The sequence below is a fragment of the Antrostomus carolinensis genome, unplaced genomic scaffold (genome assembly GCF_000700745.2).
Source record: "Antrostomus carolinensis isolate BGI_N321 unplaced genomic scaffold, ASM70074v2 scaffold18024, whole genome shotgun sequence".
Classification (NCBI taxonomy): Eukaryota; Metazoa; Chordata; class Aves; order Caprimulgiformes; family Caprimulgidae; genus Antrostomus; species Antrostomus carolinensis.
In genome coordinates, this window is record NW_010313031.1 from 23,574 (window position 1) to 50,919 (window position 27,346).

Below are 27,346 nucleotides of genomic sequence, written 5' to 3' on the forward strand. Positions count from 1 at the left end.
ACTAAGATGTTTATAGATCCTCTGTAGCAGGATAGTAGGTTTTAAAAACATAGAACAGTTATCTCAACTGTCATATTACCTAGTGCTCTGAAAATTATTACCATCAGTAAAATCTATCTGACACTGTAAGTCTTTGGTATCTGTTTAATATGACAGCAAAACATGGTAAAGAAAAATGTTTGACTTCTTATACAAACATTTCTTATATATGTCTGAAATATTTTGAATTTTTTCATAATCTTAAAATCAACTTCAATATTATTAATTTAGATGTTTTCAAACATCTGATAATTAGATCTTTTGCAGTAGTCGAATACTGCTAGGTCCAACTTTAGGGAGTTGGAGGGAACGGGGACACACATAGTTCTGGAATTAAACATATTGGACATGTTCTTTTGTTGACCCCCAAACCTCTGAACTTGCACTGTTTGAAAAGCAATCATAACTTCATCTGAGCTTGATGGTTTTAAAAAGTAGCCAAGTATCCTGCATATAGCATGACATCACTAATCAGAAAAATTGTAATTTCAGTCTTAATTACATTGAAGTTGTGGCCAGAACCTGGTTCTGCTGTGCAGGCAGAATAAGTCATGATATGAAGCTGTAGTGATTTAGGGGCAAGAAAATGTTTTACTCTGTATCTTTACCTAGGAATAATGGGTATTTCTTAGTGGCAGTGGCTGAGAAAGCTCTGTAACTTTAATGCTGATGCTGATCCATTTAGTCACCCTGACTCTTGTTTGTGTTTCTTCTTGGCGTGAAGACCATCTCCAGCAGAGGCTGCCTTTCTATTGGGTGCATGGATAAGTCATTGTTTTTCTGAATGTTGTTAAGGCCTCTTCCTTTCATTGTCTGCACTCTGCACCGTCTCAGAAGAGTCACCAGAATTGCTTTCATCATTACCATGGCAATAAACTTTCCTACACAGCCCCGAGGGCCGAATCCAAATGGTTGGAAATAACGTGAAGGAACCTGCACAGAATAACATGAGGAATAAATTTTAAGACAAATTTTTCTTCATAAAAGTAGACAAAATTATGATGGAAATTGGTAGTAAATATGTTCTGAAAAACTTGTGAAAATAATCTCTTATGAACAATTACTTCTTTCCTTTACACTGAACAGTCCTCCCACTCAAGTCAGGCTGAAATACAGAGATACCTACAGATGGTATGACATTTTAAATGCTAAGATAGCAGGGAATGTAAAGTTAAGCAGCTGAATTCTACCTGTGTACTTCAGTCTGTTCAGCCTGTGAACTACAGAAATTTTACTACAAGCTGTGAAATGGAGTGAAGCTTTTACTCTTTAATGAACTTTAATGTACATTAAAAACTTTCAGAAAATTATAAAGCTCATAAATGTCTGAGATATAGGCTGATGCCTTGTCTAAACATAAAGCCATACATCTACTACAACTGTCCTCCAAAAGCTAATGTTCCTGAGAATTAATTTCTCATAAAATGTAATGTTGAAAATTTTATTTGATAACTAATAGAGAGATAACACTTGTAAAATGACTGTCTCCTGTCCTATTAACTAAAATTTGAAATGCAGGATTCCTGGGACTGTTGAAGAATGCACAGACAGCTTCTGCTACTTTTATTGACATTGAATAGATCAGTTATCCAAAATGGTCCCAACAGCATGAATAGCACTGCTAATGAGGTACAAAGGTACTTCTTGTGAGTAAGAAAAAGCAAGTTTGACTATAAAGAAATTATTTTTCTTCATCTGTGTAATTTTTAAAAAAGTAAGATATTAGCTGTGTTCTGACTTCCTGCTTAATCCAAGATTAGACTAGAAAAGGTTGCTTTACATTGTCTAGAAAAAATGTCTTATTTTCTCATTTTCAGACTGAGAAAAATGTTTCATTTAATCTTTAAGATAAACTGAGCTGTGCTTTTTGAAAAATTATAGACAAATACTATAGGTGAATACAAGTGTTTATAATACAGAGCAAGTACAGCAGCTGGCAGTACAGCAAAATGGCAAATGCACAGCCTGGAAAAAACGTTTAGATTCTAATAATGCTATCTTATAATAAATAATGGTGTGGATTGCTATTCACTTAGAGAACTATGAAAATTGTGGCTGCTAGAATAATTATGTGGCAAAAAGAATGCATCATGTCAGATAGAAAATGTGGGGTTAAATATTTGATTGAGGGGAAATATTTTTAGTAGCAAAGTGTACTTACAAAATGAGCAAGAAATCCATTTTGATAGAAATAATTAGAATCAAAATAATGTGTGGCAAAATGAAAACTATTCACAGTGAATAGTTATTTCAAGAAACTTAACTTTCTTCTTGAATTTTCTATAATGACTTTTTTCTTGAGTTGTTGTTTTTAGAACTGTGTGCCGAGTTTGGTACGAGTAATCAACCAGCAATTTAAAAATGTTAGCCAGGTTGTGTAGAGCTCATTGGTGAGTGTGTGGTATACACAGTACTCCTAGATTTTTTGATAGGAAAAAATATAAAATTTAGAGGTATGTTTCTGACTTGAGCATTTGTATCTTTTATTTATTTATTTTCTTAATTAATTTTTCAGACATTTTTGTTGTATCAAAATAGGTCATGTATTTATTTTTTTACTGAAATTACTATCTGTGGACCCTTATGTGTGCAGCTGCTAACAGCTCAAAAGAAAAAAGTTTTACCTGGTAACAACATTATTTCTTAACTTTTCTAGTTAGACAAAATAAAAACTATTACAGTTGTAGAAAACATTCACCCTTTAGCTTCAACCTCATTCAACCTTAATATTTTACAAGCCCCTAGAAAATGTAAGAGAAAACTTGAATTCCAGGAAACCGTGTGTATCTATGATAGTAAGGCTAATGTTCTGCAGCTGACATTGCCTTCATAGGACTAAGTTAATTATACCCTCCACTCTTGTACAGCTAATTATTCCAGAGATCTTTCTAATTCCCTTACAGGAGTGCTAACCAAACCTTAATATTTCATACTTTGTGCTCTCTGTCACAGTATCTTCCACTTCCATCTTCACTGGTTAACAGTGAAAAACAAGGAGTCAAATGTGCCACAGAGTCAGTCTATTTTCTTTCAATGCAGTTTTAATCCCTCAACATGATTGTTGCTGAACCAGTACAGTTTGTTTAATCAGTAATCAGAAGAACAGAGGTCTAAACAAAAGTAAGTAATCTGAAGGATGATTTACAAAAGTAGAAAATTACAAGTAGGGCAAAAATTCACATATAGCTTTTGATACAGGACTCAGTAATGCAGACTGAAGAAAATTCTAGTTCTTTTGGGAGTCAGAATATAAATGAAATTGAAATGCTGTGCTGGGACTGAATTAGTCCACATTTGCAGTATTGAGTTGGTTAAAACTTAGGATTTCTATTTTTGTCTATAAATGTTGTTTATTTAGGAATTAAAAAAAAAAAAAAGACAATGGGTGCTAGATTCTCAGTCTCTCAGGAGTTAACGTGCTGCTTCACCTCTCCAGAGAATCCTCACATGGCCTCAGCTCTGTGTTGTACTGCTTGCATGGCTCTGTCTCCCTAAAGCCTCTTTATTTTGTCCAGTGTTAGGGGATATAATGGAAACTGCATGTGCCTTTGATTACATCAGTAGTTTTTAATAAAAATTAAGATGTCTGGGAAAACTTTGTTTTCAATCTAATATTTTTTTTAAAATTAAAAGGCACTTTGATTGGAAAATATCTGCCTAGCTTTAAGAATAATAGTACTAATAAGCAGGCTAACTTGGCAGTTAGACAAAGGGATAATAGTCTTATGGTCACAGAGACCTTAATTGAAATAGGAGGAAGATACATTGTCGATAAATAATACTCAATTTCCTGTACAAAATAAGGTAGAAAACTTACATTTTTCTCAAAATTTTCAAGAGAAAACTCATTCGGCTTTGGGAAGAATTCAAGCTTATGCATACGTCCAATATTGAGAATAATGTTTGTCCCCTTTTTCACAGGATAGCCATCAATTACATCATCTTGTAAAGCTTTTCGCATGATTAAGTCCACAACTGGCTGGTATCTCATGCTCTCATAAATAAAATTTTCCACGATTTTTAAATTTGGCATGTCATCACTCTGTATGTCTCTGTCACCTTGAGGAATAAAACAGATGGTGAAGAAATTGGTTATGAATTTAATAGCTTTATTGTACAAATACCAAAACAGTTTTGGAAGATTCTCGGTTCCTGAAATGGTAGAAAGTATCCAACAGCTTCTAAGTAGTTTTATGTAGCCTTACATATTTGGGAAATCTGGTATATTGTTCATCAGCATAAATCCTAGTTTATTAATTTATTAATTTATGATCTTCTCACCTTATCTTCTTCTTAATACATGAGGAGTCTTTGTTCTGCTTTCTTGTCAGTGACAAAACTCAGGAAGTCTAGAATTTTGTATGACTGAAAGCAACAAGACACAGCAAAGCAATCTTCTGAGCTGACAGCAAAGGGAATCTAGGAATAGTCTGCAGATGGGAGATAACTTTGTAGGGATCTTAAATTTTCACCTTTGATTGGATTTGGCTGGATGTACAGCTAGGTCCAACTGTTAGCTGACTATTTCAGTTACCAGCATGATTCCATCAGCAGCAATATTGGTGCCACAATGTACGGCCTGTGGGAGCCTTACTTTAACTTTCAAGCCACAAGCAGTTCAATAACTACAGGCTAACCACGGAAGTGGTAGATTTTTAAGACAAAAGGCAGCTTTGCTACTTCAGCTGGTCATTTGCTTAAGGAAAAGACAACCACGTTCTACTGCCTTAGGAATCAAGGCTATCCAAAATAGGGAAGATGAGTAAGTTAGTAGTCAACTCTCATGAGGGCAATAAAATATGTTTTATATAAGTAACTTTGAAAAAATGTAAAGGACGCGTTATGCACTTTCCAGTGTTTAACTGAACAGAAGTAAATGTTGAATAGGAGTGGATGAAGTTAGTTTCTATATTAGTTAGTGTCAGGCTTCAAATGAAGCCTAGGGAAAAGGAAGAATACGAATTTGGAATATCTTGATTGTGTTTTCAGTGGTTATTAATTAGTACTTAAAGAGGAGGCCAGTTTGATATAAAAATGGATGAAAGCAGAATATAATTTTAATTTTCTCTAATCTTTCCTTTCTGCAGCCTTAGTGAAACTTAGGTTCTATATATACACTGAGAAATACTGGTGATTAGAAGTATTTGAAATGAGTGTCCCCTTTTGCTATTTCAAGGTAAATGGAAAATAATTTCAGTGGAATTTATGAAGTGAGTGCTGATTTGCACTGCTGTTGCTGAGAACTGAATATAGCACATTCTTTCTAACAGATTGTCAATTCTGATTATTCCTATTTGAATTTATCTTAAAAGTTGCTCATCTTCTTTCATTTGATCTTGAATAGAATCTTTTACATATAATGGTAGTTAATATATTTTATGGTAAATGCTTCTGTCAGAAGAAAGTACTCTAGCATTTTCAGCTTTTGAATAATAGAAATAGGACCACAACTGAAGCAAAATAATATTCCCACAACACTGACTTTGCAGGTCCTGCTTACCCATAACAGTTTCAATTTCTCTCATCATCTCCTCTTCCACTGTGGGGTGCTCTGCAATCAGTATTAGCATAAAGAAGAGAGTCACAGATAGAGTATCAGGAGCAGCAATCATCATCTCCAGCACACACTGGTTCACATTCTCGGCAGTCAGATCCCCTCTGTTCTGAAAAAAATGGAAATTTTGCAGAAAATTTTGATTTCTGACCTCTTATGCCAACAAAGGTCCTATAGCAGTAGAATGGGAAGGATCTAGAATATCTGCTTTAAACAAAAGTAAAAAAGTCTTTACAGTCTTTCTACCTCATATGTTAAATAGCATTTATTTTTTGTCTTTCAGAGAAAACCAGAAAAGTCATGTTTTGATGGAGGTGTATTATATTACAGAAAAGCAAGAGCTTGTTCTTAACTGAGGTTTTTATTGATCTATTGCCTTTCCCCACAGGGTCTGTGAGCTGTCAGAGATTATCCAAGATAGGATTTACACAGCATTTAAAGCCTTTGCAAACAAAAGGCAATGCATCAAGAGAAAATACAAGGATTAGAAAAAAAAATGGAGGACATTCAGGGATGGATGCAAGAGTTTTTTAAGGGTGTTGTTTAAGCTGTGGAAAAAAAAAATTGGACAAGCACCTGTTCCTGAAGATGCAACTACTCATTTTAGGGATGTTAGGGACTCCTTAGAATCAAGTAATTTCTATCCCTTTATGATGACATGACTTTCAGATAGATGCATGGAGTTTAAATTGCAAAGCCTGTGTTGTTAGTGGCAGGAGAATGTCAGAAAAATCAAAGTTAGCCATATTTTGAGTACATTGCCAATACCTGTGCGAAAATCAGCTGGGATGCAAAATCCATATGTTCATCCAACTTTTCAACAGTGGAAAGCTTTTGTCGTTTCTGTTCTATTAAGATTTCCATTGCTCCTTTCAGATCCTTGCTGAAAACAGATAAAATCCAATACTGATAAATATCTGCAGACTTTTAGTATACACTAGGATATGATTAAAAGCATAGAGATTACACCAATAAAAACATCTAAGAATGGCAGAAATTAAGTATTCTTAAGAGTGGTTGTATGTTTCTCACCAGAAGCAGTAATACTAAGGGAAGTTGTATTTTCCTATTATTTCTTATTAAATAATTGCTTGTTAATTTGAACTGAAATCAACCCCCCCCTTTTTTTTAATAGGAAAGACTGAAAAGGGTGAAAGTGTGTCGGTATATGCTATTAATGAATAGAATTTTAAAAGATTTATTAACATTTCCAAAGAATTTGTTTATTTTTTCTATTTTATACTGTATTTTATCAGTGAATAAAAAATTATCAGAGGATATTTGTTAGAAATATGTACATAAATGTTAGAAAAATTGTACTACCTTGAAGGTAGAGTTGATCTAAATTATTTATATCTAAATAGTCAGTATAATGTATCAACAATTTGTATTTCAGTGGTGGAAAACAGCAAAGTCTAACAGTTTTTATAATTTTATTTGAGATTTTATATTAGCTATAGATTCAAAGGCAATTATTTTTAAAAAGTATTTTGAAAAGTTTTTAAATTAAATCCTCAGGCTTTCCATTTGTATTTGTTATCTTTGGGGTAGAAATTCAGGTTTGTAGGGGTAAATGTGCTTAAAACTTCAAACTTGATAAATTTCTCATTATTTATAACATGTTGTATGTATTAGAAATAGCAAACGGTCCTTTCTGCCTGCAGGGGCTTTCTAGTAACAACTGGGCCACCATAGTTAGCTGTTATTGAAATCACAGGATAAAGCACTAATCAGTGTCATAATAAAACTGGCCAGCAAATGTTAGAGAAGGTAAATCTTCTGTCTAGTTCATAAGAGTTGTTAATTACTTTAGATGAACCTCCATCTTTCCCTGAAGGCCTTCATGTTATATAGCACAATCAAAATAATTTATTACACATGCTTCATAAGTAGTGGTTTCTCTCACTAGATGGAATCCAAATCCAAAATTAACAAACTGATTGCCAGTTCTTTTTATAGCCAGTCCTCTTTTGGCAGAAGACAGCAAATGAGATCATAAAAATGGAAGAGGCATTTTGTATTTTTGCAAAGAGGGAGACCGCAAAATGTATTTGCTCCTTATTTAGGAATAAAAACCTTGAAATGGATTATTATGCTGAGCACCAAGTTTTAACTAAAAAATCAACTGTTGACTCAAAAATGCATGTTGAGGGCACCGATGAATAGAATTATGCACAGGGGTTAACTCTTCTGGCACAGTGCTATGAATCGAGACGGGTTTTCTTGTTTTGATGAACTGTAGCCTACTATTTGACTGCCCTTGACTAGATAGCAAATGTATCTTCACCCCCTATGATGGCTTTTCCTTGTCTGAACCGAACCAGTGATTTCAATTGTTTCACATTTTGAGCTTGCATTAACTAATATTTTGGTGAGTAAACTAGGTCTGAATAAAGAAGGGCTTTAAATCATCCCCTGAGATCAGCCACTTGTAGCATCAGTGGCAACTCTTGTTCTGCTGATCATCTTCGATCTGCAGATAGGGGATTTCAGACAGCCAGCTTTGCAAGTTTCACAGTTTATTTTCTAAAAGGCAGAGGAAAATATCAAGGAAATCTTCTGAGACAGAAAGAATCTTATGCAAATGACTTGTAAAACTATTGGTACTTACACTGCCTCTTCATATTTCTTGCACAGCCAAGAAATCTTGAAAAAGATGTCGGGCTTTAATAAAAGTGCTTGCCAAGCATCAAAGTAGTTCTGAATCTTAAGCACAATGGCATGTTCTGAAAATAAACGTTATAAAAAAGCAGAATAAAATATAAATCTCAATAGTCAAATAGCACAAATTTGACAGAAAAATTAATAATAAGGACCTGTTCCCTACTCCAACTAAGGTCAAGGGAATTTGAAAAGCAAGAGGTTTTAATATGTGGTAGAGAGCATTAGGAAACATTTGTAGCACACTGTAGAAAAGGTATAGATCTTTGTAAAAACTCTTGGTAGATAGCTAAAAGGAGATAGTGGTGTGTCAACCAGAGCCATATAGTCTCTCACACGAGAGCAGAAGCAGAACTCTTACAGCATATTGAAATGGGATGATTTATACATCCCGATAATGTTATTTCTGTCATATGGATTTGGGCATGAAGAAATCGCAGAAGACATAAATTGTCTGGTGAGCTTTTCAAGACAACCATTTAGTTTGATGAAAAGATTTCAGATTCCTACATGCATATAATATTGGGATTGTACCAACTCAGTACATTAAAAAAAATCTCTTTAAATGGTACTATTTACTAGATTAGTGTAACAGGATAAATGTTTACTTAATTAAATTAAAAATTCTCCTTTTTAACTAAAATCACTCAAATCAATTTCAATTAATTATATGGTGATATAAGAGTCTGGTTTTGCTCCATTTTCTGAAACAAAATTGCTGAGTGATATTAATGAGTTTTCCTTGGACATACACTTTAGATCCATCATAAAGTGTAAAAATAAAGCTGTTAGTACCATCCAACGGGATCCCAAGAAAAAGCTTGTTAGATGTGTCAAGCATGATCCGTCTCATAAGATTCAACACATTAATGTTTCCTACTTCAGTGGTTACTTCCTCTAGTTTGTCCAGGTGATCAATTGTTGATTCAACACAAATTGCTATCATACGCACAAGACCAGGACCAGACAGAGCTGAAATACATGTGCAAAATGATCAAATGATTGGTTAACTTTCATACCTTATTTATCACATCAATTGGTGACAATGGTGTCAGTAAAATATAGAACATTATCATGTGAGCAACTGGTATAAAATTGTTCTAAAACTCACTGATTTATCATCTTTTGAAAGAAAAATGTAAGCATTTTGAGTTAAAAGGGCAATGAATTCAAAACCCAAACTTCCCTTGCATCCAGCCACTTTGTATCTCAGACATGTTTTATGCTAGGTTCCTACCATGTTAAAGAACGATATTTGGCATCACTTGTTGTGCTACCTTTCTGCATGGGAGAGTATCCACATCCTCATCTGCATTACAGGCACTGTGTATGTCCTGTCTTGTTTGATTGCAATGACCCTGGGCAGGGAAGAGGATTTGTGGGGAGAATGATGGAAACCTCTGAAAAACGTAACTTCTAGGTGCTCTTAAAAGCATGGTAGCTTTGCAGTAAGCTACTGGCAACCTGTAATGTCACTGTTGGAGACATGCTGAAGGCTAGCTTGGCAGTATGCTGGGTGCTAGCCTACCTTAATCTGTCCACCTATGAATAGTGGAGACAGTGTTACAATACATTTGTTGTATTTTGAGAATTCAAAAGCAACCAAAAGCAGTGGTCAGTTCCATTGCTATGTAATTCAGTTGGATTTTGATAGGCTCCAGCTGGAATGGATTCAGATAATTTTTAAAATTACTTTGGAAATCTTGCCTCAAGATCTTGTACTTTTCCATACAAGAATTGGTGTAACTACCTCAAGGATACTTTCTATCAAATATGTGTTGAGAGGGGTTGTATGTTTGTAATTGAGAAGAGAGAAGGTCCATTTTGTAAGTAGAGAGAACCGGTAGTTCTAGGAATAAGTAGAAACCTATATAAAATTGCTGATATTTTTCAATAGCAAAATCACATAGAAAAGGCCCAAGTATCATATAGGAACACAGATATATCAACAAAATAACACAGAAAATTTAAACCAACAGATAATGAATTTATTTTTGATTGCTTTATGTCCATTTTCAGGTTCTGGAATCACTTTTGTAGACTACTGCAGCCTCAGCTGTTGAGAAGGTTTTCTGAACTGTGGAGCCTGCAGAATGAGTGTGGCAGTTTTGTTAGGAAGGCTGCAAGATCATTGGAAGTAGCTAATTCTAATGATATGCAGATACTGAAAATTTTTCAGTGTGCAGAAAAGTGAATCAAAAAATTGCAGACTCGTAAAATAGTAGCATTGGAGTTTATGTTATTTCTTATTTGATTTCAACCTAGTGATATTAACTACTTAAATCTTTTTCTCTGTTACTATGTTGATTCCTAGCATATTAAAAGGGATTAACAAATAGTTCTGTGCAGATCTTCTAAATTAATTTTGAAACTAAAGCACTTTTTTTCCTTCCCCCCCAACTTCAATTACAGCAAGACAGATAAGTCTTTGAACTTAGGGAAGGCTGGCATAGGAACAGCCAACTACATTTCTGGAAGTGCTGGTTGAGCTAATGTAAATGTTGGACTTGAAACATAGAAACATTTAAATGTGGCTTGTGGGCATAATTTAATTTTGTTTTAATTGGATGAGATTAAGAATCTGCAAAACTACTTCAGGACCATTTAAAATAGCATACCAAGCAGGATAAGTGTGAAAGAACATGTGCAATAAAATATTTCTGTGGATATATAGAAAACAGATTTCTGTAATTTAAATATGCAAGGGATTTAAGAAAAGATACACTGTGTGCTACAGTGATGCAGTGTATTAATGCACAGTGATTTACCTTTGGTGAAAAAGGGTCGAATTTCTTTCCAGTGTGCTGGGTTGTTATTAAATATGATGCCATTTTCATACATGCCAATGCACTGTAATCCAAGCTTGCTCCCAAATCGAGAAACATAATGCCAATGTTTCATTACGTGGAACACACTTGAGGATCTGGAAAAGAAACAGGGGAAGAAAAAAAAGTCCAAAACGAAAATATTGTTTCATAGATTGTACACAGAATTTTTATTCTGACGTGTTATAGTTGCTCGGAAGTGCTGACTTCCATTCTTAATTTACCAGGAAGTACAATGCTTGACATTAAATATTGTTCCTTTTACACAATTACAAAAATTGATCATAAATGCCTTCAGAATGTATAATTGAGCAATAATGTATGCTATTGAGATTTAAAACTATTTTTCAGTTAAAATGAAAATGGTTACAGAAAGATTTTAATCTGTATAGTGTGTATACCTAGAAACATGTAGATGTATCAGATGCACTCAGGCAATGACCAATGTAAGATATTTCAGAAGATGAGGTGTAAAGTATTTTAGCAGCTGAGAATTTCATCATGATGTGTAATAAATTACAGCTATACTGTAGCTATTTGGTCCTTCCTAGCAGATCCACACAGAAAGCATAAATATACATGCATCATTTAAATATGCAGCATCATAATACAGTGATATGTGTGGGATAAATATTCCTAAATAGAAATGTTAGGGAAATCCATGATATGTATAATTTTTTTTACAGTTGACAAGGTTTGTTTACATGTGCTGGCAAACAGATTGTGAGCACCATTATTACTTTAAGATATAATTTCCTTTAGAGGGAGCTAGCATTCTAGAGATGTTGACGTGATGAAAACCTGATCAAATTAAATCCAACAACAACAACAAAAAAGAAAATCAAAACAGAGATTGAAATGAAACAATGTCCTGCTTTCTTTACTATGTAGCATGCTCTATGGACCAAATCCTAGTCTTATTGCATGGATTAGTTTGTTTTTTCAGTTAGGCAAAAGTAAATAGGATTTTTGTTATTGGCTTTGACAGTGCTGGGTTTTCACCACAGTTTTGCATGACCAGAGGTAAAGTTAATAGTGGGATGCTATATGGTACAAATAGATAAACATGAATTAAGGGTTGGAATAAAAACAGGGAGAAGTGTGTCTGCAGGTCAAGCCTTCCAAAGAACTTGGCATATTCTCCCTTTCCTACACTCCCTCACATCTGCTTGATTTTTTTTTTCTAATTGCCTTAAAGGTTTTTTTGCATGTCAATGAAATCTGTATTTTTATGAACCTGAAAAGATGGTATTGAATTATGACAGCTGCCCCCAGGAATGGAAAGGTGCAGGTTGCTCATTTTGCTTCCTCTGTTCCACACATCTGCACAGGAGACATGTAATAATGTTTTAAGGAAGGATTTTGATATGTGACCTTGTATAAGTAGACTTTCCTTATGAAACTATTTAATGAAGTCCTTCAAAAGACAACATCTGTTTCAACCAAGACTGCAAGTCCTTCTCTCTGTGCATTAGCATCTGAGTATTATTGGATTTGGTGGTAAAAATTCAGATGACATTGGTGGAAATAGTATATTATTAGTATATATATAGTATACAGAATTCGGGTTATGTTTAGTTTTGTGGTGAATTTATGATCCACTGAAAACTTTATTCTACATTATTGTTTTTTTAAAAAAGTTAAGTACTAGTTCTCTATGTACTGTGAATGCTTTTAAGCACAAAAACATGTCTGAAGAAAAGTGATGTATTGACTGTGAAGTCTGGTGCAGCTGTGGCACTGTTTATCAGCACTCCTGATTTGTTTCTGATGAATTGCAAGTTCAGAAAGTGTAAGCAATAACAGTTCGTAACATTTCACATTACCAAAACACTATAGCATATTAGTTGATATTTACAACATCTATGTGGGATAGGAATGTAAGTAGTTTTTCTGTCATGATTACCTCTTTTTACAGAGGTAAAGACAAGAGATGAAACTGACTTGCCTTCATGTGGCAAATCCTGTGGTAGTCCTCTAAACTATGTTTTCCTTCAAAAGCTTTTACATAATGAAAGCTGAGTATGGATGGATTGATATTGCTAATAAAACAGTTGTGATTCTTTATTGACTACATATGGTAAACATTGTACTGCCCTTTTTTTTTTTCATGGCATAACTCATAAGCATGCAGAGGATCCAATGTAAGAAGAAAGCAACCATCCACTGTAGCTAATAAAATGATAGACCGTGGTTTAGCATTATGTTTAATACCGTGTATAATCAAAGTCTATGAGAAATCCTATTAACTGTAGTGGAGTTACTCATAATCCTGTAATGCTACATTTGCTTAATTAACTTTCTGAATTGAACCATAATCTTCAAGCATTACTCCCATTTTAAGGGGAAACTTAAGAACACATGAAACTAAAATTTGGCTTAATCCTGCATTGCAGTTATTCTAGGTTCCTGTATAGTATGTGATCCTAATACTAAATGGAGTAATAAAAGAGACAGTAAGCAATTTCTAGGATTAAGCCACAGTGCTTAATCTTCCTTTCCACAAAGAAAATGAGAGAATTCACATAGACTTCAATAGTAGAGTCTTTAAAGAAATAAAAGATTAGAAAAAAAGTCTGTGAACAGCAGGAAGTAAAAGATTTATGTTAGGATAATTTTTGAAAGTAATAAATTCAACTCTACTTTGGAAAAAAAAGTAGGAAAGAGACTGTAAAAATATTTAGCATCTCTTCATATTATTAAGGGTAGAAAATAAGGATTTACTTGCTAATTATAAATGTTTCTTCACCGCTGATCCAAACTCTCACAAATTCTCCATATGTCTTATTGTAGTAGTTGCAGGCTTTACCTACTCCCATCCAGAGAAATCTCCAATGTGAAATGAGGGGACCGATTCCCATACAGTATCCTGGCCCTGAGAAATAAAGTAAGAAAAGTTTGATCTCAGCAGTGCTTGCTAACAAGAACATACCTCTGAGCATCAGCCTTTTGAAAAGAGCTTTTTAACATGACAGTCAAGGTCTGCATTGGGCAGTTCACATACACAATCCTTTTCTGAAGTTCTGTCTCAGGGAAACTTGAATCTATGTTGTTGAAGCCTCACTTAATATCTATGGAAGCCTGTAGTCCATTCAAAGTACATGCAACAAATGACATTCATTTATTATTTGTGCAACTTCAAATTGCTGCCTTGAGATTGCTTATATTTGGAGAGACAATGGCTAGATATCAGAAAGAAGAAGAAATTATCTAGGAAAAATGCACATGGTTAATTAAGTTGTGATTTTAACAAATCCTTTGAGTGATTTTTCTGTTGAAGTATCATAGTAACACTTAAAAAAGTCAATATCCTTTTTCTGTAAATAAACATAATTAATTATGTTTCTCAAAGTTATTAATACTAGAGTGAGAAAGCAGGCATTTAAAGGAGAAAGTACTTTGCTGTGAAATTATGAAAACATGCTTAAATAGGAGCTAAGAATGGATTAATAAGCGTTTAGTCAGCAAGGTTCTCAAGTAAATCCTTCCTAACTCAGCACCAAATTTACCTCTTACAACAAGAAGGAGAAAGTAGAGACAGCAGGAGAGACTTTGCCTTTAATTACTTTTAAAGGAAGTTTTCTTCCTCAGGGAAAGCTTAATTTGCTCTTTTTGTGTGTAAAATATAAATCCAACGCTATAAAAATTAAGTACTTAGAAATCTTTTGCATACTGTTTGAAAATGTAGAAGTTACTTATGGCTCCACCATTTACTAATAGGAACTGCAATAACCTAGATTATTTAAATACCTGTTAACTTAAAGTGTATTAATTTAGTTCTATCTTCTTATTGATCCAATCAAACATTGAAAGAGAATGCATATTGAAGGATGTTTGGCAATGATCTTTTTTCAGAATTTCGTTCAGGTACCACTGCATTGTTTTAGAATTATTCCTGTCATACGTCCTCCTGAGCTGTGGACACTGTTCTCACTCATGCATTAGATCGTTGTACTGCATCTAATGAAAAATAGGCTGAATCAGTAATGTCTACCATAAGCCCTCAAAACATAACAGAAGGGGCCCTCTGAAAGGGAAACCATTTGATGTTTTTCTGTTCTGGAGGGTCTTCAGTGCCAAACATGGAGAGAAAAATTGATAATCTACTGAAATCTGAATGATTTCCTAGCTAATGGTTTGTTTCTAGTAAAGATAATTTAGAAAGCTTTAAACTTAAAACACGTAAAAAGTAGAAATTTATAATGTACATGAAAATCTAGAGTTTGTAAAGTGGTATTACATCGTTCTAGCATATACATAAAAAAGCAGAAAACTAAATGTCATATATTTATATAGCCAAGCCAGGTTCATTATGGAAGTTCTGAGGTTAAACAGAGCCTGATTTCTTTTAACAGTTATTTTAAAAAGTTGTATTATTTAAACTGCCTCTTAGTAAATTTTGTTGGTGTACAATCATTATTCAGCATTATTTTCTCACCTAAATTTGAGAAACAAAAGAAAAAAATTCTCAGACAGATTTTAGGTGTTACTATAGCTAAAGTTAATTTACCTGGTATTGATGAAGTTTCTTCATGATTCCATATTAGAAAGAGAAAGCACATGAGAATGAGTAGGGGCACTGTGGCCACTGGCATCGTATCTGGTACTAGGCTGGTGATGTAGTGCATTGGATTCAGAGTTTCCAGTACCATCTTGTCCAAGAGATTCGGCTTTGCTTTAGAGAGAGAGAAAGGGGAAAGAGGCAGAGTTTTTCAAAGCTCAAAGATACATTCAGCTTTAGTTGGTACCTCTCAGCCCCTTCGTAGGTCTTGTAACTGAGCAAATTAGCTCTGGAGAGGTAGCTTTATTTTATAATGAGAGTAACTGCCTGGACTGCTTGCCAGGACAAGCTACATCACAAGTCGAAACAGACATGCAGCAGACACTCTTTTTGCTTGGAAATAACAAAGCTTTTCTGACCTTGATATTGAAGCATAGTTTTGGATACTTTGGCTGACAGACTTCTTATCTGTGATACTGACTTGGCTGGCCAATACTGAGGTTTACTCCTTGCAAATTTCTAACCAAAACACAAGAAATTAAACTTTCAGCACACGTGGAAGTATTGAATGAGTTCACTTGCAAGTTTTATCTCTGTTAATTAGCCTTTTTACTTCCTGCATGCCTGTAGTGCCAGAGTCCTTGAATTTCCAGAATAACTATATTAGTTTTTCATGATGTAGGTAGAGTGTACCCCAGGTTTTTGTTTGAAGCAATGTATTTTTTTTTTAATTGTCACCTTTTGAGGGTAATACAATGCACTGTATTTCTTTATGGTTCTTCTGTTGAATACTTTGAAAAATATAGTGTGTGCAATAGCAAACAGGATCATGGATTGTCTGGTACCATATTTTTCCTCAGGCAGTAACCAACACTTGGCACAGGAAAGAAAAAACAGGCAAATGGACAGGTCTGTTATCCATAGGAGCAGCAGCAGAATTCCTTCAAAGTTGTTTTGCATGTTTTTAACTTTAAGTCATAAAATATGAGAAGTGATTGTACCTGAGAAGGAAGATGTTATGCTATGAATGAGAACTCACATAACCACAGAAAGATACTGGTTGCATCTGCACAGTAATTTATTAATAAAAAACCTTCTTAATTCTACTCTGAATATAATTAAGAGTAGATTTGCTTTGTTCCTTCCTGCAACAGTATTTCAGAATTGAAGGGTGTATTTACTTGAATAGAAAGCTTTTTGTTACAGTTTGCTTTTCAGCAAGTGCTTTCTTGTCTATCTTGTGCTGTGGACTCACATCACAGAAGGAAGTACAGCTTACTTTGTAGTTACTGTCAGTGCTATAGTTATATTACAATAAGCCAAGAATGTGATAGATGCTTTCTAGTAAGATGATTGGTATTTATGGTTGAAGTAAAAAATCTATAGAGTACAGGCAAAACCCCAGAGAGGGGAGCAAGCAGTGGCTTCAAACCTTACAGGTGCATGCAACACTCCAGTATTTTGGATGATTGCTATGCAAATCTTGCATATTGTTCTTGGTATTGTTGTGATCCAAAATGACTGTGACCCAATATGCCAGGCGACCTTTTAAAAACACATCTGCTATTCCAATAGCTAGCAGTACACCTCTCATGAGAGCATGACTGTTGTACTGTCGTGAATGTTATGAAAAATGTCTTTGCAATCACAAGCATTTTTATCGTGTAATGGCATTTATTAATTTCACTAATGTACTGTTCCACACTAATGATGTTTGCTCAGTAGAAGTAAATATGCTAGTTTTAAATTTCCTTGAGTACTTTTCATTACCACAACAAAAGCATGCCTGCAGCATGTGTACGTGAATACTTTTATTAGTTTCATTCCCTTTTACTGTATGAGCTTATAATGTTATAAAAGGAAATAACTACACTTAGGGCATATAGTTTCACTTTTTTGTTGCTTTCTCTCTGGATCTGGATGAACTTCATCTTTGTACTCCATTGCCACCGATAGGCTCTGATGTTCGTTGTTTTTGGTTGTTTTTTTCATCTCCAAGACATTCTGGTGTGTCTGTACAGTAGTTTCTCTGCCTCATATTCCCTATGAAGAGAAGTATGTAGGTTGTTATGCATTTGAGTGGTATGAAATAAACACATCTATACGTACAAATGTGTATCTATGAATATTATATCTGTAGGTTAAGCTCTGCTATAGTTCAAGGTGGTGTTATGTTTGTGTGGTGTACTTTGCAAGCTTGAGTCCCCTCCTTTTATTTTCTAAAGATCAACCCTGAGTTTTGATCTTGCTCAGTTTTTAGTTGTTCACAGCTGAAGCTTATCTTTTTATTGACAGAGAAATGGAAGCAGGTGTCTGTCTTTTCAAAATATACAGATTGCAATGGATTAGGTTTTTGGGTTTAGATTACCTCAACTTCATAATTTTTTATTTTATTTTCTTTTATTTTTTTTTGGTAAAAGAATAGAATCTTTATTGCTGGATATGACATCCAATATATCAGTGTGCACCTTGTTGTAAGATTTAGAATTTTTATATCCTGGATCATGCTCTCGTGTATCTAAATGATATTGAAGGCACTGTATTAGAATTGAATCCTTTTTATACTCTCAAACTGATGTGAAGCAATCTTATTTTTAGTCAAAGTGGCTCCTGACATTTCTTGTATTTAAAAGTTCTTTGCCTCATTTCAGTGAGTATGATTGAAGCAGACTTTCAGGGTTTGCATTTCTAATTATTTTTTTATTGCAAAAGCCAACTGGACCATGAAAAATTCACATTAAAAATATTTCAGCCAAACTGCTTGTACCCACTGTATTTTTTAAAAGAATTGTCCATGAAGTAAATAACTCCTAGTAAAAATTCAGCCAAGTAAATTTTGATAGTAAGTAATCACTGAATAGTCTGAAGAAACTTAGAAGTTGAACAAAGCTAGAGTGCCCATTGTGCATGAAAGAAGATTTCACTGTTTTTGCTCATTTTGTCTTGAAATCTTCTAGAGTTAATTTTCCTTTCCTTGCAGCTGGTTGAGGTATGTGTCTGATCAGAGGGATTTCTTGGTTCTGATTGTTACTCATATGGTGGAGGGGGGACAGAGATGGGACAAAAACCCTTTTAAAATCAAATAATGAGAGGAAAGAGACTTAGGATAAGGAAGTGCTTTTGTGACAAAGTAGATAAATGTGCACAGCCTGCCTGACCTGACAGTAATTGTGGATCTTAAGAGCTGGGAAAGCATCTGCCAGCAGAGGGCCCTTTAGATTACTGATCCTCAAATCTTGACTACAAAGCACTCTCAGAAAATTCTAGGTTCTGTTAAACCCTTTCTTACGAAAGGTGATATGATAAATGATAACAGGGTCCACAGTAAAGAAAAAAGTCTATATATCTAAATGACAATTGTGTTGTCCCCTTTTCTGCCAGTTAGAGCTTTGTACTTAATGACTGTGCTGGTAAAAGAGAAAATTATTTATCATATTATAGAACCGGAGCTGAAATTTTCTGATGCTTTTGAGAAGGAGCTCATAAAACTGCCTGAAAACTCTTGAAGGACCGTTCTTGAGTGCTGGAATTCTTTCCTCTGTAGTGGTTCATCTGTCAGGACAGACATTGGCGGGGAAAAAACAAATTGCTACTTGTTATAAATCCCCAAACAGTAGGGGCCAATATTAGCAGCATCTGAAGCAACTGACCTAGGTTTAAGTAAACAGTTTGGAAAAAAATTGTAAAATTTCAAATAGACTGATTTAACACAAAAATAAACCTATTTGCTTATATGAGCCCAGTAAGTCTTTATTTTCCCAGATAAAATGTCATAGCCTTCTTCTCTTCCTGGAAGCTGATTCTACAGTTTTCATGATGGTTTCATGCAGACTGTAAAAGACTCAACCTTCTACATGTAAGTATGCAGATAGCTTTTGTCGTGCCTTTCACAACTAGAAGGCTAATGTCTAACTAGGCAAGTAGTGATTTTCTTGTATTTCTCCTGTGAATGCTGCCTGAACGTGCAATAGTCCCTGAGGACAATGGCTCGTGGTGTCTGCACTGGTGTTTTAGTTTGTATCAGGGATGTGTTTTGATAGCAAACCTTCATATTATTCCCATTCCCATGCTTCAGTATGTATCACAGAGCAATCTTGGAGCATGCAAACTGGGATCTGTTTTAATTAAATCAGGTAATGTATTCCAAAGCTGTGTCTCACACCAGAATTTAAAGGAGATTCAAATGTCAAAACCACTTCAGATCTATATTAAAGTGAACTCCTGAGAAATGTGTATAGTGTAGGGAGCGGATCATCACTGACTCTTGTTTTACAGATCTGCTCCCATTCCAGCACAGCATTTGACAATGTTGATATAATGTAAAAGGAACACAATACCTTTTGACAAATAAAATAGTTGTTTATAATTAGTTTTAGGCACATAACTATCTTGCTGTATTGGGATTATAGCACTTAACATAGGATGAAAGCAGTCTCTGACTCTTAACTGCAAGTCAGATCTCTTTAATTGAGCTTGTGCTGAAGAAGTTCCATACAACCATTTTAACACTGCCTTCAAACTGTGGATTTTATTGCAAAGTCAGAAATTCTTTTCCTAGCTGTTGAATAAGAAGTCACATGTGGAACTACTGTAAAAGTAGTTGCATTTGCATGGAACCCATTGTAAGAACCACTAAAAATCTACCTTTTTGTCTTGTGGTTAGATTCCTTTTAAATAATCAATTAATTTGAAGTGGATAATTATCATCAGGTATACAGCGTACGTCACATAAGCCTTGATAGAGAAGACTGTCATGTTACCTTGAAAGTCTGTGGGGTTTAAAAATATTTTTTTAAACTTGAGAGTGCTTCCTATTCCTTGTAAACTGAGCTGTACTATTATTCTGTAAGCATCAGATTGTGTATGTTTATTTAGTGTCTACCCTGGAAATTGTTCCCTGACATTCTGTGGTCTCTTCTAATGCTGTAATTCTCTCAGGATGCAATGGAGATGTCACGGAGAGATTTCATCACAATTTATTGGTTATCTGATATTGTGTTACTCTTGTTGTGACATTCTTTGTTTATAATATTTTTTCTTATTAATTTTTTTACTTTCTCTGAATCTGTTCTTTAACGATCTGATCCTTTGCTCCAGATGACATCTGTCTTATTAGAGATGGTTTCACTTGCAATTACAATGTGCAGAGTAGCCTTTTTAAAGCTAGGTGTTTATATTACTCTGCTTTTGAAAGCACTCTGGCTTGTTTAGGTCTGTCTCCTACTTTTAATTCAATCATCTGCAACTCAAAAGAATGATAATTATGGTAAAATGTGAACACTAGGGTATGAATACACTGGATAATAGTTACTTTTTCCAGCCATTTCAAGTCAGTAGGCTAGAATTTGTGTAGTTGTAAAGGTCTATCACATCTTATTACTATGGAAATGTATTCTAGCAATGTTGAATGATTCTTACAGCCTTGTAAAATAATCCTTTACCACTTGTTTACTATGAAGTCTAATCTAAACGACACTTGTAAATTTATCTGCTGTTTAGGTTAGAGGAGGAGGAAGAGGGAAGGAAGAGGTGACAGCTTTCAGCAGAATCTTGGAAGTAGGAATTTAATAATGATCATCCTGGCAATCTTAATGGGCTCTCAAGAAGTAAAGGAGGAGGTGAGACCCTAACATTGTGTCAGAGGGCAAGTAAGACAGAAATGCAAAACATATCCATGATTTTGTGGTGTTGAAAGAATATGTCTGTACTGTGAGATAAGAAAGGTTGTGATATTTGATGCCTCTGCTGTTACTTGGAATTGTGGCTTTCTTAATTTTAGTGAGCCTTCCTTTTACAGTGTTACTTTGTTTCAGAGCTGAATTGGCTCTATCCCTAGAGCATGTTTCTCCGAGTTTTTAAGTTCTGTCAGCTGCCTTCAGCGTTACTTCTAAAATGCTACTACATATTTGTTCTATATTAGTGGTGGCCACCAGGAGCTCATACACAACTGTAAACAATACTTGGCTTTTCTTATCTGCCTCAGTGACTGAAGAACTCAATTTCTTGTCACCCCTTCTACTTGAAGCGTACCCTACATCTGCAAAGTGTAAAGGTTTGAGTTGCGGTACTGTTGTAGAAGCTGACATTCCTGTTGTTTGGAGCCTGTTTGGTCAATTAGTTTTCTAAACACCAGCTAGTACTAGCATGTGTCTGGGACTTAACTGGTCAATGCAGATGGAACTCATTGACAGGGAAGCAAACATATTAAAAATATCTTTTCTGAATGTAGGACTTCTATTTGAATAATACTATTTATTTGGGTAACTGTAGTAAAAGCAATGCCTCTTGTACGTGGTGGCTGCAACCTTCATTTTGTGAACTTACCATCTTTGTGCCTGTTGTTCCAGGTCATCTACTGGAATATCTTTAGGGTTAAACCTGAAGTTGCCACGTATCAGAGTCATTTATACACATATTTAGATATCACGGAGGAGCTATTTGAAATTATGGTAATGAGCTTGGAGCTGTAATTTCTGCAAGGTGATAGTCAAATAAGTATCCTATAGGCTGCTCTTTTTCTGATTTATATAAATGTTTTTTCTCGTACAATGGAGCTGTAAGTCCTGCCTTTAAATATTCCAAAGAAGTTACTGGATCCTTTTAGTGATCCTTAATGCCAAAGACCTGATGTTGCTGACATATAACCAAGTACTGGCCAAGATAATAAATTATTGCTGAAATGGCTAAATGAGCTTTTGATGTTGCTATTGATTGTGGAGCTTAGTGAGCTTCCAAAATAAAGTATTTATAATATACTGTCAGGCTTGTTGTTTTTGAGACTAACCACTGAAAGTTCTGGTGTTCTGAAAGTCTTGATTCAAATGTATCCTTCTAGGAATTGCTAGTTACTTTAGATGTCTAAATTGATCTTCAGAGGATGAATACTTACATCTGGAAAAATCACTTTCCACTAAAGTATGGAAATAACTATTCAGTTGTAAAACCATGATTGCTTGTAGTGAGCAAGACTTGAAGTGATATCCTGCTCTGTATAACTAAAAAATTGGTAGTCATCTCTCTCCTTCTTTCTGGCCAGTGTCCATACTATTTTCTTGTAGCTATGTATACAACATGGATGTGTGAGGAAAGGTACACTATGTGCTGCCCAAATGACTGTAAAATAAAAGTTTCTGCTTTCTGAACAATCTGTAATTATGGTGATTTTTCTTTCAGAAGAATAATGATCTGAAATTAGAATTTGGACTATGTCCTCTTCTGAGCTTTTAATTGCAGTCTGATGTATGATTTGGAAAATTAACTTGCCAGTTTTAGTACCTTTCACAAAAGGTCTCATTGTTGCTTAGGAACCAACATAATGTCCATGAAAAGCATTATCTGCATTAGATGGTAAAAGGGTTTCATCTGAAATGTACATTTTCTGAAGCAGAATAGGTATGTTGGTGCTTGTAAGCCATCAAAAAGAGCTGTAGAGATATGCAAACTTCTGCAGTATTGGTATGTATTTACTGCCTGTCTACCTCAAAGTTTCCTTAGAACACCAGAACCTCTAATTAATTCAAAACTACCAGAAAATGAGTTGTGATTGGACAACTGAAATTTCTATCTAACCCACTTTGTACCAGACTTCCTTGTTGTGACTATGGCAAAGCAGACGTATATGAGGAAGGATTTTTGCATGTAGCTACTATCGGTTTGCTATTACTACTGGATAGATGGTTTTGTTTCTAATTTGGCAGATAGAAGGCAGCTCTGTCTGCCATAATTATGTCTCTGCTGTAGTACTTTTATTGCTTGCAAATACTTTGACCAACTTAAGCAAAAAGTTGAAACAGAAGGACCACTTTGTAAGAGAAGTAAATTAAATTTTTGATTTTTTTTTTTTCTGGCTTTAAATACCAAATATTCTATCAAAGTATGTAAATTAACTCTGAAGAAAAGTTAGTTATTTGGGTATTGGAAAAAACAAAACTAAGGAAGAATGTATGACTGTTCTCAAACCATTTTCCCTGCAAATGACTATTCATCAAAAATAATTATTAACCAAGTTGTAGTAGCTTAAAGAAAGATGACACTCTTCCAGAGCAAGCACTGAGAGACATCAAGCTAGGACAGAATAAACAAATTTCCTAGGTCAATTCCAGACTTGTTCTACCTGATGACCTTTTTTTAACCTCACTCATAATCCAATTCTTTCCTTGCTGTGACAGTGATGCTTGAAAATGTTGGTTTCTCCAAATTGACTCAATTTCCAACTAGTTCTATGTTGCTATACATCATCAACAGTTGGCAGTGTGCATTCCATGCTATGTATTCTACCTTAGACAGTCATGGTACACATCTTTGCATGAAAGGTAGTGAAGGGAGCAAAATCCACTTAAGAGTAGATAGAATGAAATCGGAGGCCACAGAAACACGGGACAGGTTTGCTTTTTCTAGTCAGTGGAGCATGTATCTATAAAACGTAAAAAGTTTCAGTATTTCTTGATATAACATTAACAGTTTGAAATGTTGAATGAAGTGAACAATTTCTAAGGGTGACTATTCTGCAAGAACATTGTGCCATTTTTTTTTAAAAGAAACTTTGTAGAATAGTTACAAAACAGATAACACCTTATTGTTATTTTAATACCAAGAATTTGGTTTAAGACCTGCAGATTTTCTGCTAAGAAACCCCCAAAACTCTATTTAGAAAGTGACAACATATAATTTACACAAAGATAATCATAGTAACTCAGATCAAAGCAGCTCCAGAAAGTGTACTTCCCACTCAAAACCAAAATAAAAATCATATCTGTAGTGTCCTACTCACATTGTTTGAAGAAAAATACTAGAATATGAATTAAAAACTTACCTGTGTCCTCTTGTTTTTTCTTTATTTTTTACCAGTGAAGAGTGCTATCTTTGTTACTGATGTGCTCCTTTTAAAGATCTAAATAGGTTTTCTGGTGATCACTCGCTGTGGCATCTTTTATGCAGGTGCTTCTTGTTGCTAAGAGATCAGTTGCTTAGAGATGGAAGTTTGTTTTTTTTGTAACAGATCAGGGGCCATTGCTATTAAGAATATTTTGTAATTTTACCTCTAGAGCTCAATGTATCTGCTGCAAAATAGCTGATGGTAGAGATACACATGCCTAATGCTGATTAAAATTGTAACTAAAGAGTGAAACAGAAAAGTAAACAAAGTTTATAATTGTTTGGCTCTGAATATGAAGGGAAAAGATTTGTCATTTGGAGGCGCAACTAGCGGAAATTATATTAATTCTCTGCCTAGAATATCTAAGTGTACTTTTACTTTCCAACAGAAAGGAAGAAAAGTCCAAGAGTTTTATTCTAAAACCGGAATGGACAAAGTTGTAATTAACCTTTTGTAAGATACAATCCTACACTAATGTTGGAAGGGTCTTACTAACTGTTTGTATATTTTTGTATATACTGTTTCCTTTATATTCCCAGTTGGTTTGATAACTCTTCAGAATTACTATACCAACTAAAGGATGGTTTCTCTGCTTTGTGATGCTGCTTTTTATTACTATAGCCCTGGGAAACTTGAACAAACTTAATTTGGGAAAATCCAAATGTTTTCAAGAACTGCATTAAGCAATTTACAGGAAACATTATAATAATGACCAAAGATCTATAGGAAAAGGTGATGATGTTATTAAAAGATGATTCTAACATAGATGGATGAATAAAGTACTTGTGCCTGTTACTGTTTTGGAACACCAATGGAAGTCTGAATTTTCTCAGTTTCTGCTATGGGAAATCCTTAGCTGACTCTTCTATAAATTTAGCTCTATGGGTCCAAATAGACTGTTTTGTGAAATAGGTTAAAATAATCTTTTTTTGCTTAGCACTCTCAAATTTAGAAAATCCAGTCACTCAAGTCTGTTTTCAGCAAGGCTGAGTCATGTCCTCTGGCAGTAAGGCACTATGCATACTTATCTTTCACTGTCAGCCCACAAATGTAAAAGATTCCTGTAAAATGTTTTCATTCTTCTTTCTTTTCACGCAAGGCTTTAGCATTAGTATTTAAAAGAAATAAGTGAAACAAATTAGAGCACTTTTAATAAAAAAACCCATTTAATGGGTAAAAGAGTCTTATATCTAAAGGACTATGATCTCACTAGGAACAGAAGGTATTTAAGACTTACGTACAATAATTCTAGTGATAGAATATTTTTAACTGGGGGAAGGCTGGAAGAGGCCTAGAATTTTATTGAATGCGAAATCTCTTCTGAGAGCCTTTCGTAAAGTAAGTAAGTAAATAAATAATGCAGTTCATTTGGGTAGAATAAGGACTGAATTCATGTGGAAATGCTTCCGGCATTACTGCAACCTCATTGAAGATACACAGCTTACACAACCAGAAGCCAACGTAATTTCAGTCTGAGAACTGAACTCTCATTCATTTTCCATGTGCACAAATCCTTCTACATCTATGTATTATGCATAGACTTGTTTCCAGAATAATTTCACTGTATAATTTTCCTGGAATAAAAAAGTACACGCAGAAATGGGCTGAGCTTTAGTGAACAATTCTATTGTGTCTGGTATTTAGAGCTGGTCACAAGAATGGTTATAACCTGTTGCATAACAAGTAGTAATGCATTAATATCTTTTGTTTTAACAAGCAGCTGTATGTTTTTACTGCTTATAGACAAAGGATATTTATGTTCTGGAGAAGCTAGATTTTGAGGCTGTTTTTGATCCATTTCATAGTATGTTTCTTATAGATTGTTAATGTGGACAAACTAATAAAAATGATCAGTTCTGAAGTAAATGGATGATTTTTCCATGAATACCAAATTAAGAAAGCTTTATGAATCAGTATAAGAAAGTTACTATACTAAGCTTCCAGCTCCTTCTCATGATTTGAAACTGGTTTACTGCATTTAGTGTTGCTTTGGTTTCAGTTGCTGAGTAGAATGACAGGTTGTGTTGAACTTTGATTGCTAGTTTTCTCGTGTTTTTCTTCAAGTTCCCCACATTTTTATCAAAAGTCAAACTCAGTATTTGTTGTCACTGCAAACACATAGTTTTGTGTTTAGTCTAGGATATAAAGAGAAGTTACAATACCTCAAACCCTGGTGTGGTTGCAGCTGTCGCTCACTGACTTTGGAGATGGTACTTTGTTTTATGGGCCAGGCTCTAGTATTAGAGTAACAAGGCTATTGGAAAAAGAGCTCTGGAAGGCATTACTTTCATTATTGCTGAATTGCAATTAAAACAAATACTAGCTTAATTTGGAAGCACCTATATCCTTAGATAATCTTTGTTATACGTGCAAATGGCAAGAATAAAATACTTAACTACTCATATTATTTTTAAAAGCTTCAGAATGAGGAGTTTGGTAAAATAAGTATTGATTTTACATTCATTGTATTAACCATTTCTTTCTTTGTTAGCATATGTTGCTTGAGGTTTAGGGAGTCCAAGAATGATCTGACCAGTTTCCAACACAAACATATTTTGATTCCTCACTCCATGATAATTTATTTAATCAAAAGTACTGATTTCTAAAAATTCGGTAAGGTTTTTGTTGGGGCTCCTTCTTCTATCAGTGCTATGTATCTTCTTACTCATACAAAGAACTTGTGCATGAATCGTAGTTCAGGGGCAAGAAGCCAGTTGAATTGGTCATGAAGAAGTCGCAAAAGGGGTTAAATAAGGTGAAAATACTTCTTTATAGCTAAGTTCAGTTTTGTCAAGACTGACTTCTGTGGGATATATCTTTAAATCAAATATTATTTCCATATACCAGAGAAAATGTATTTAAGTTCTTTCACGTCAAAGAATTCCTGGAAC

General features: G+C 34.5%; 1 protein-coding gene across 2 annotated transcripts; it reads right to left on the reverse strand.

Moving 5' to 3' along the window:
• Window positions 1-220: 220 nt before the first annotated feature.
• CYP19A1 (cytochrome P450 family 19 subfamily A member 1) lies at window positions 221-24,485 on the reverse strand. 2 transcript variants are annotated; one of them, XM_010167219.2, is made up of 10 exons: window positions 24,393-24,485; window positions 15,590-15,754; window positions 13,804-13,954; window positions 11,023-11,177; window positions 9,050-9,226; window positions 8,205-8,319; window positions 6,362-6,476; window positions 5,540-5,702; window positions 3,857-4,098; window positions 221-972 (listed from the first exon to the last, which is right to left on the reverse strand). In XM_010167219.2, the coding sequence occupies exons 2-10, from the start codon at window positions 15,729-15,731 to the stop codon at window positions 721-723; spliced, it is 1,512 nt and encodes a 503-aa protein (XP_010165521.1). In that variant the 5' UTR covers window positions 15,732-15,754; window positions 24,393-24,485; the 3' UTR covers window positions 221-720. The 2 variants fall into 2 exon arrangements, with proteins under 2 accessions (XP_010165521.1, XP_010165520.1); XM_010167218.2 differs by lacking the exon at window positions 24,393-24,485 and having other exon boundaries at window positions 15,590-15,836.
• Between the last annotated feature and the right edge of the window lie 2,861 nt (window positions 24,486-27,346).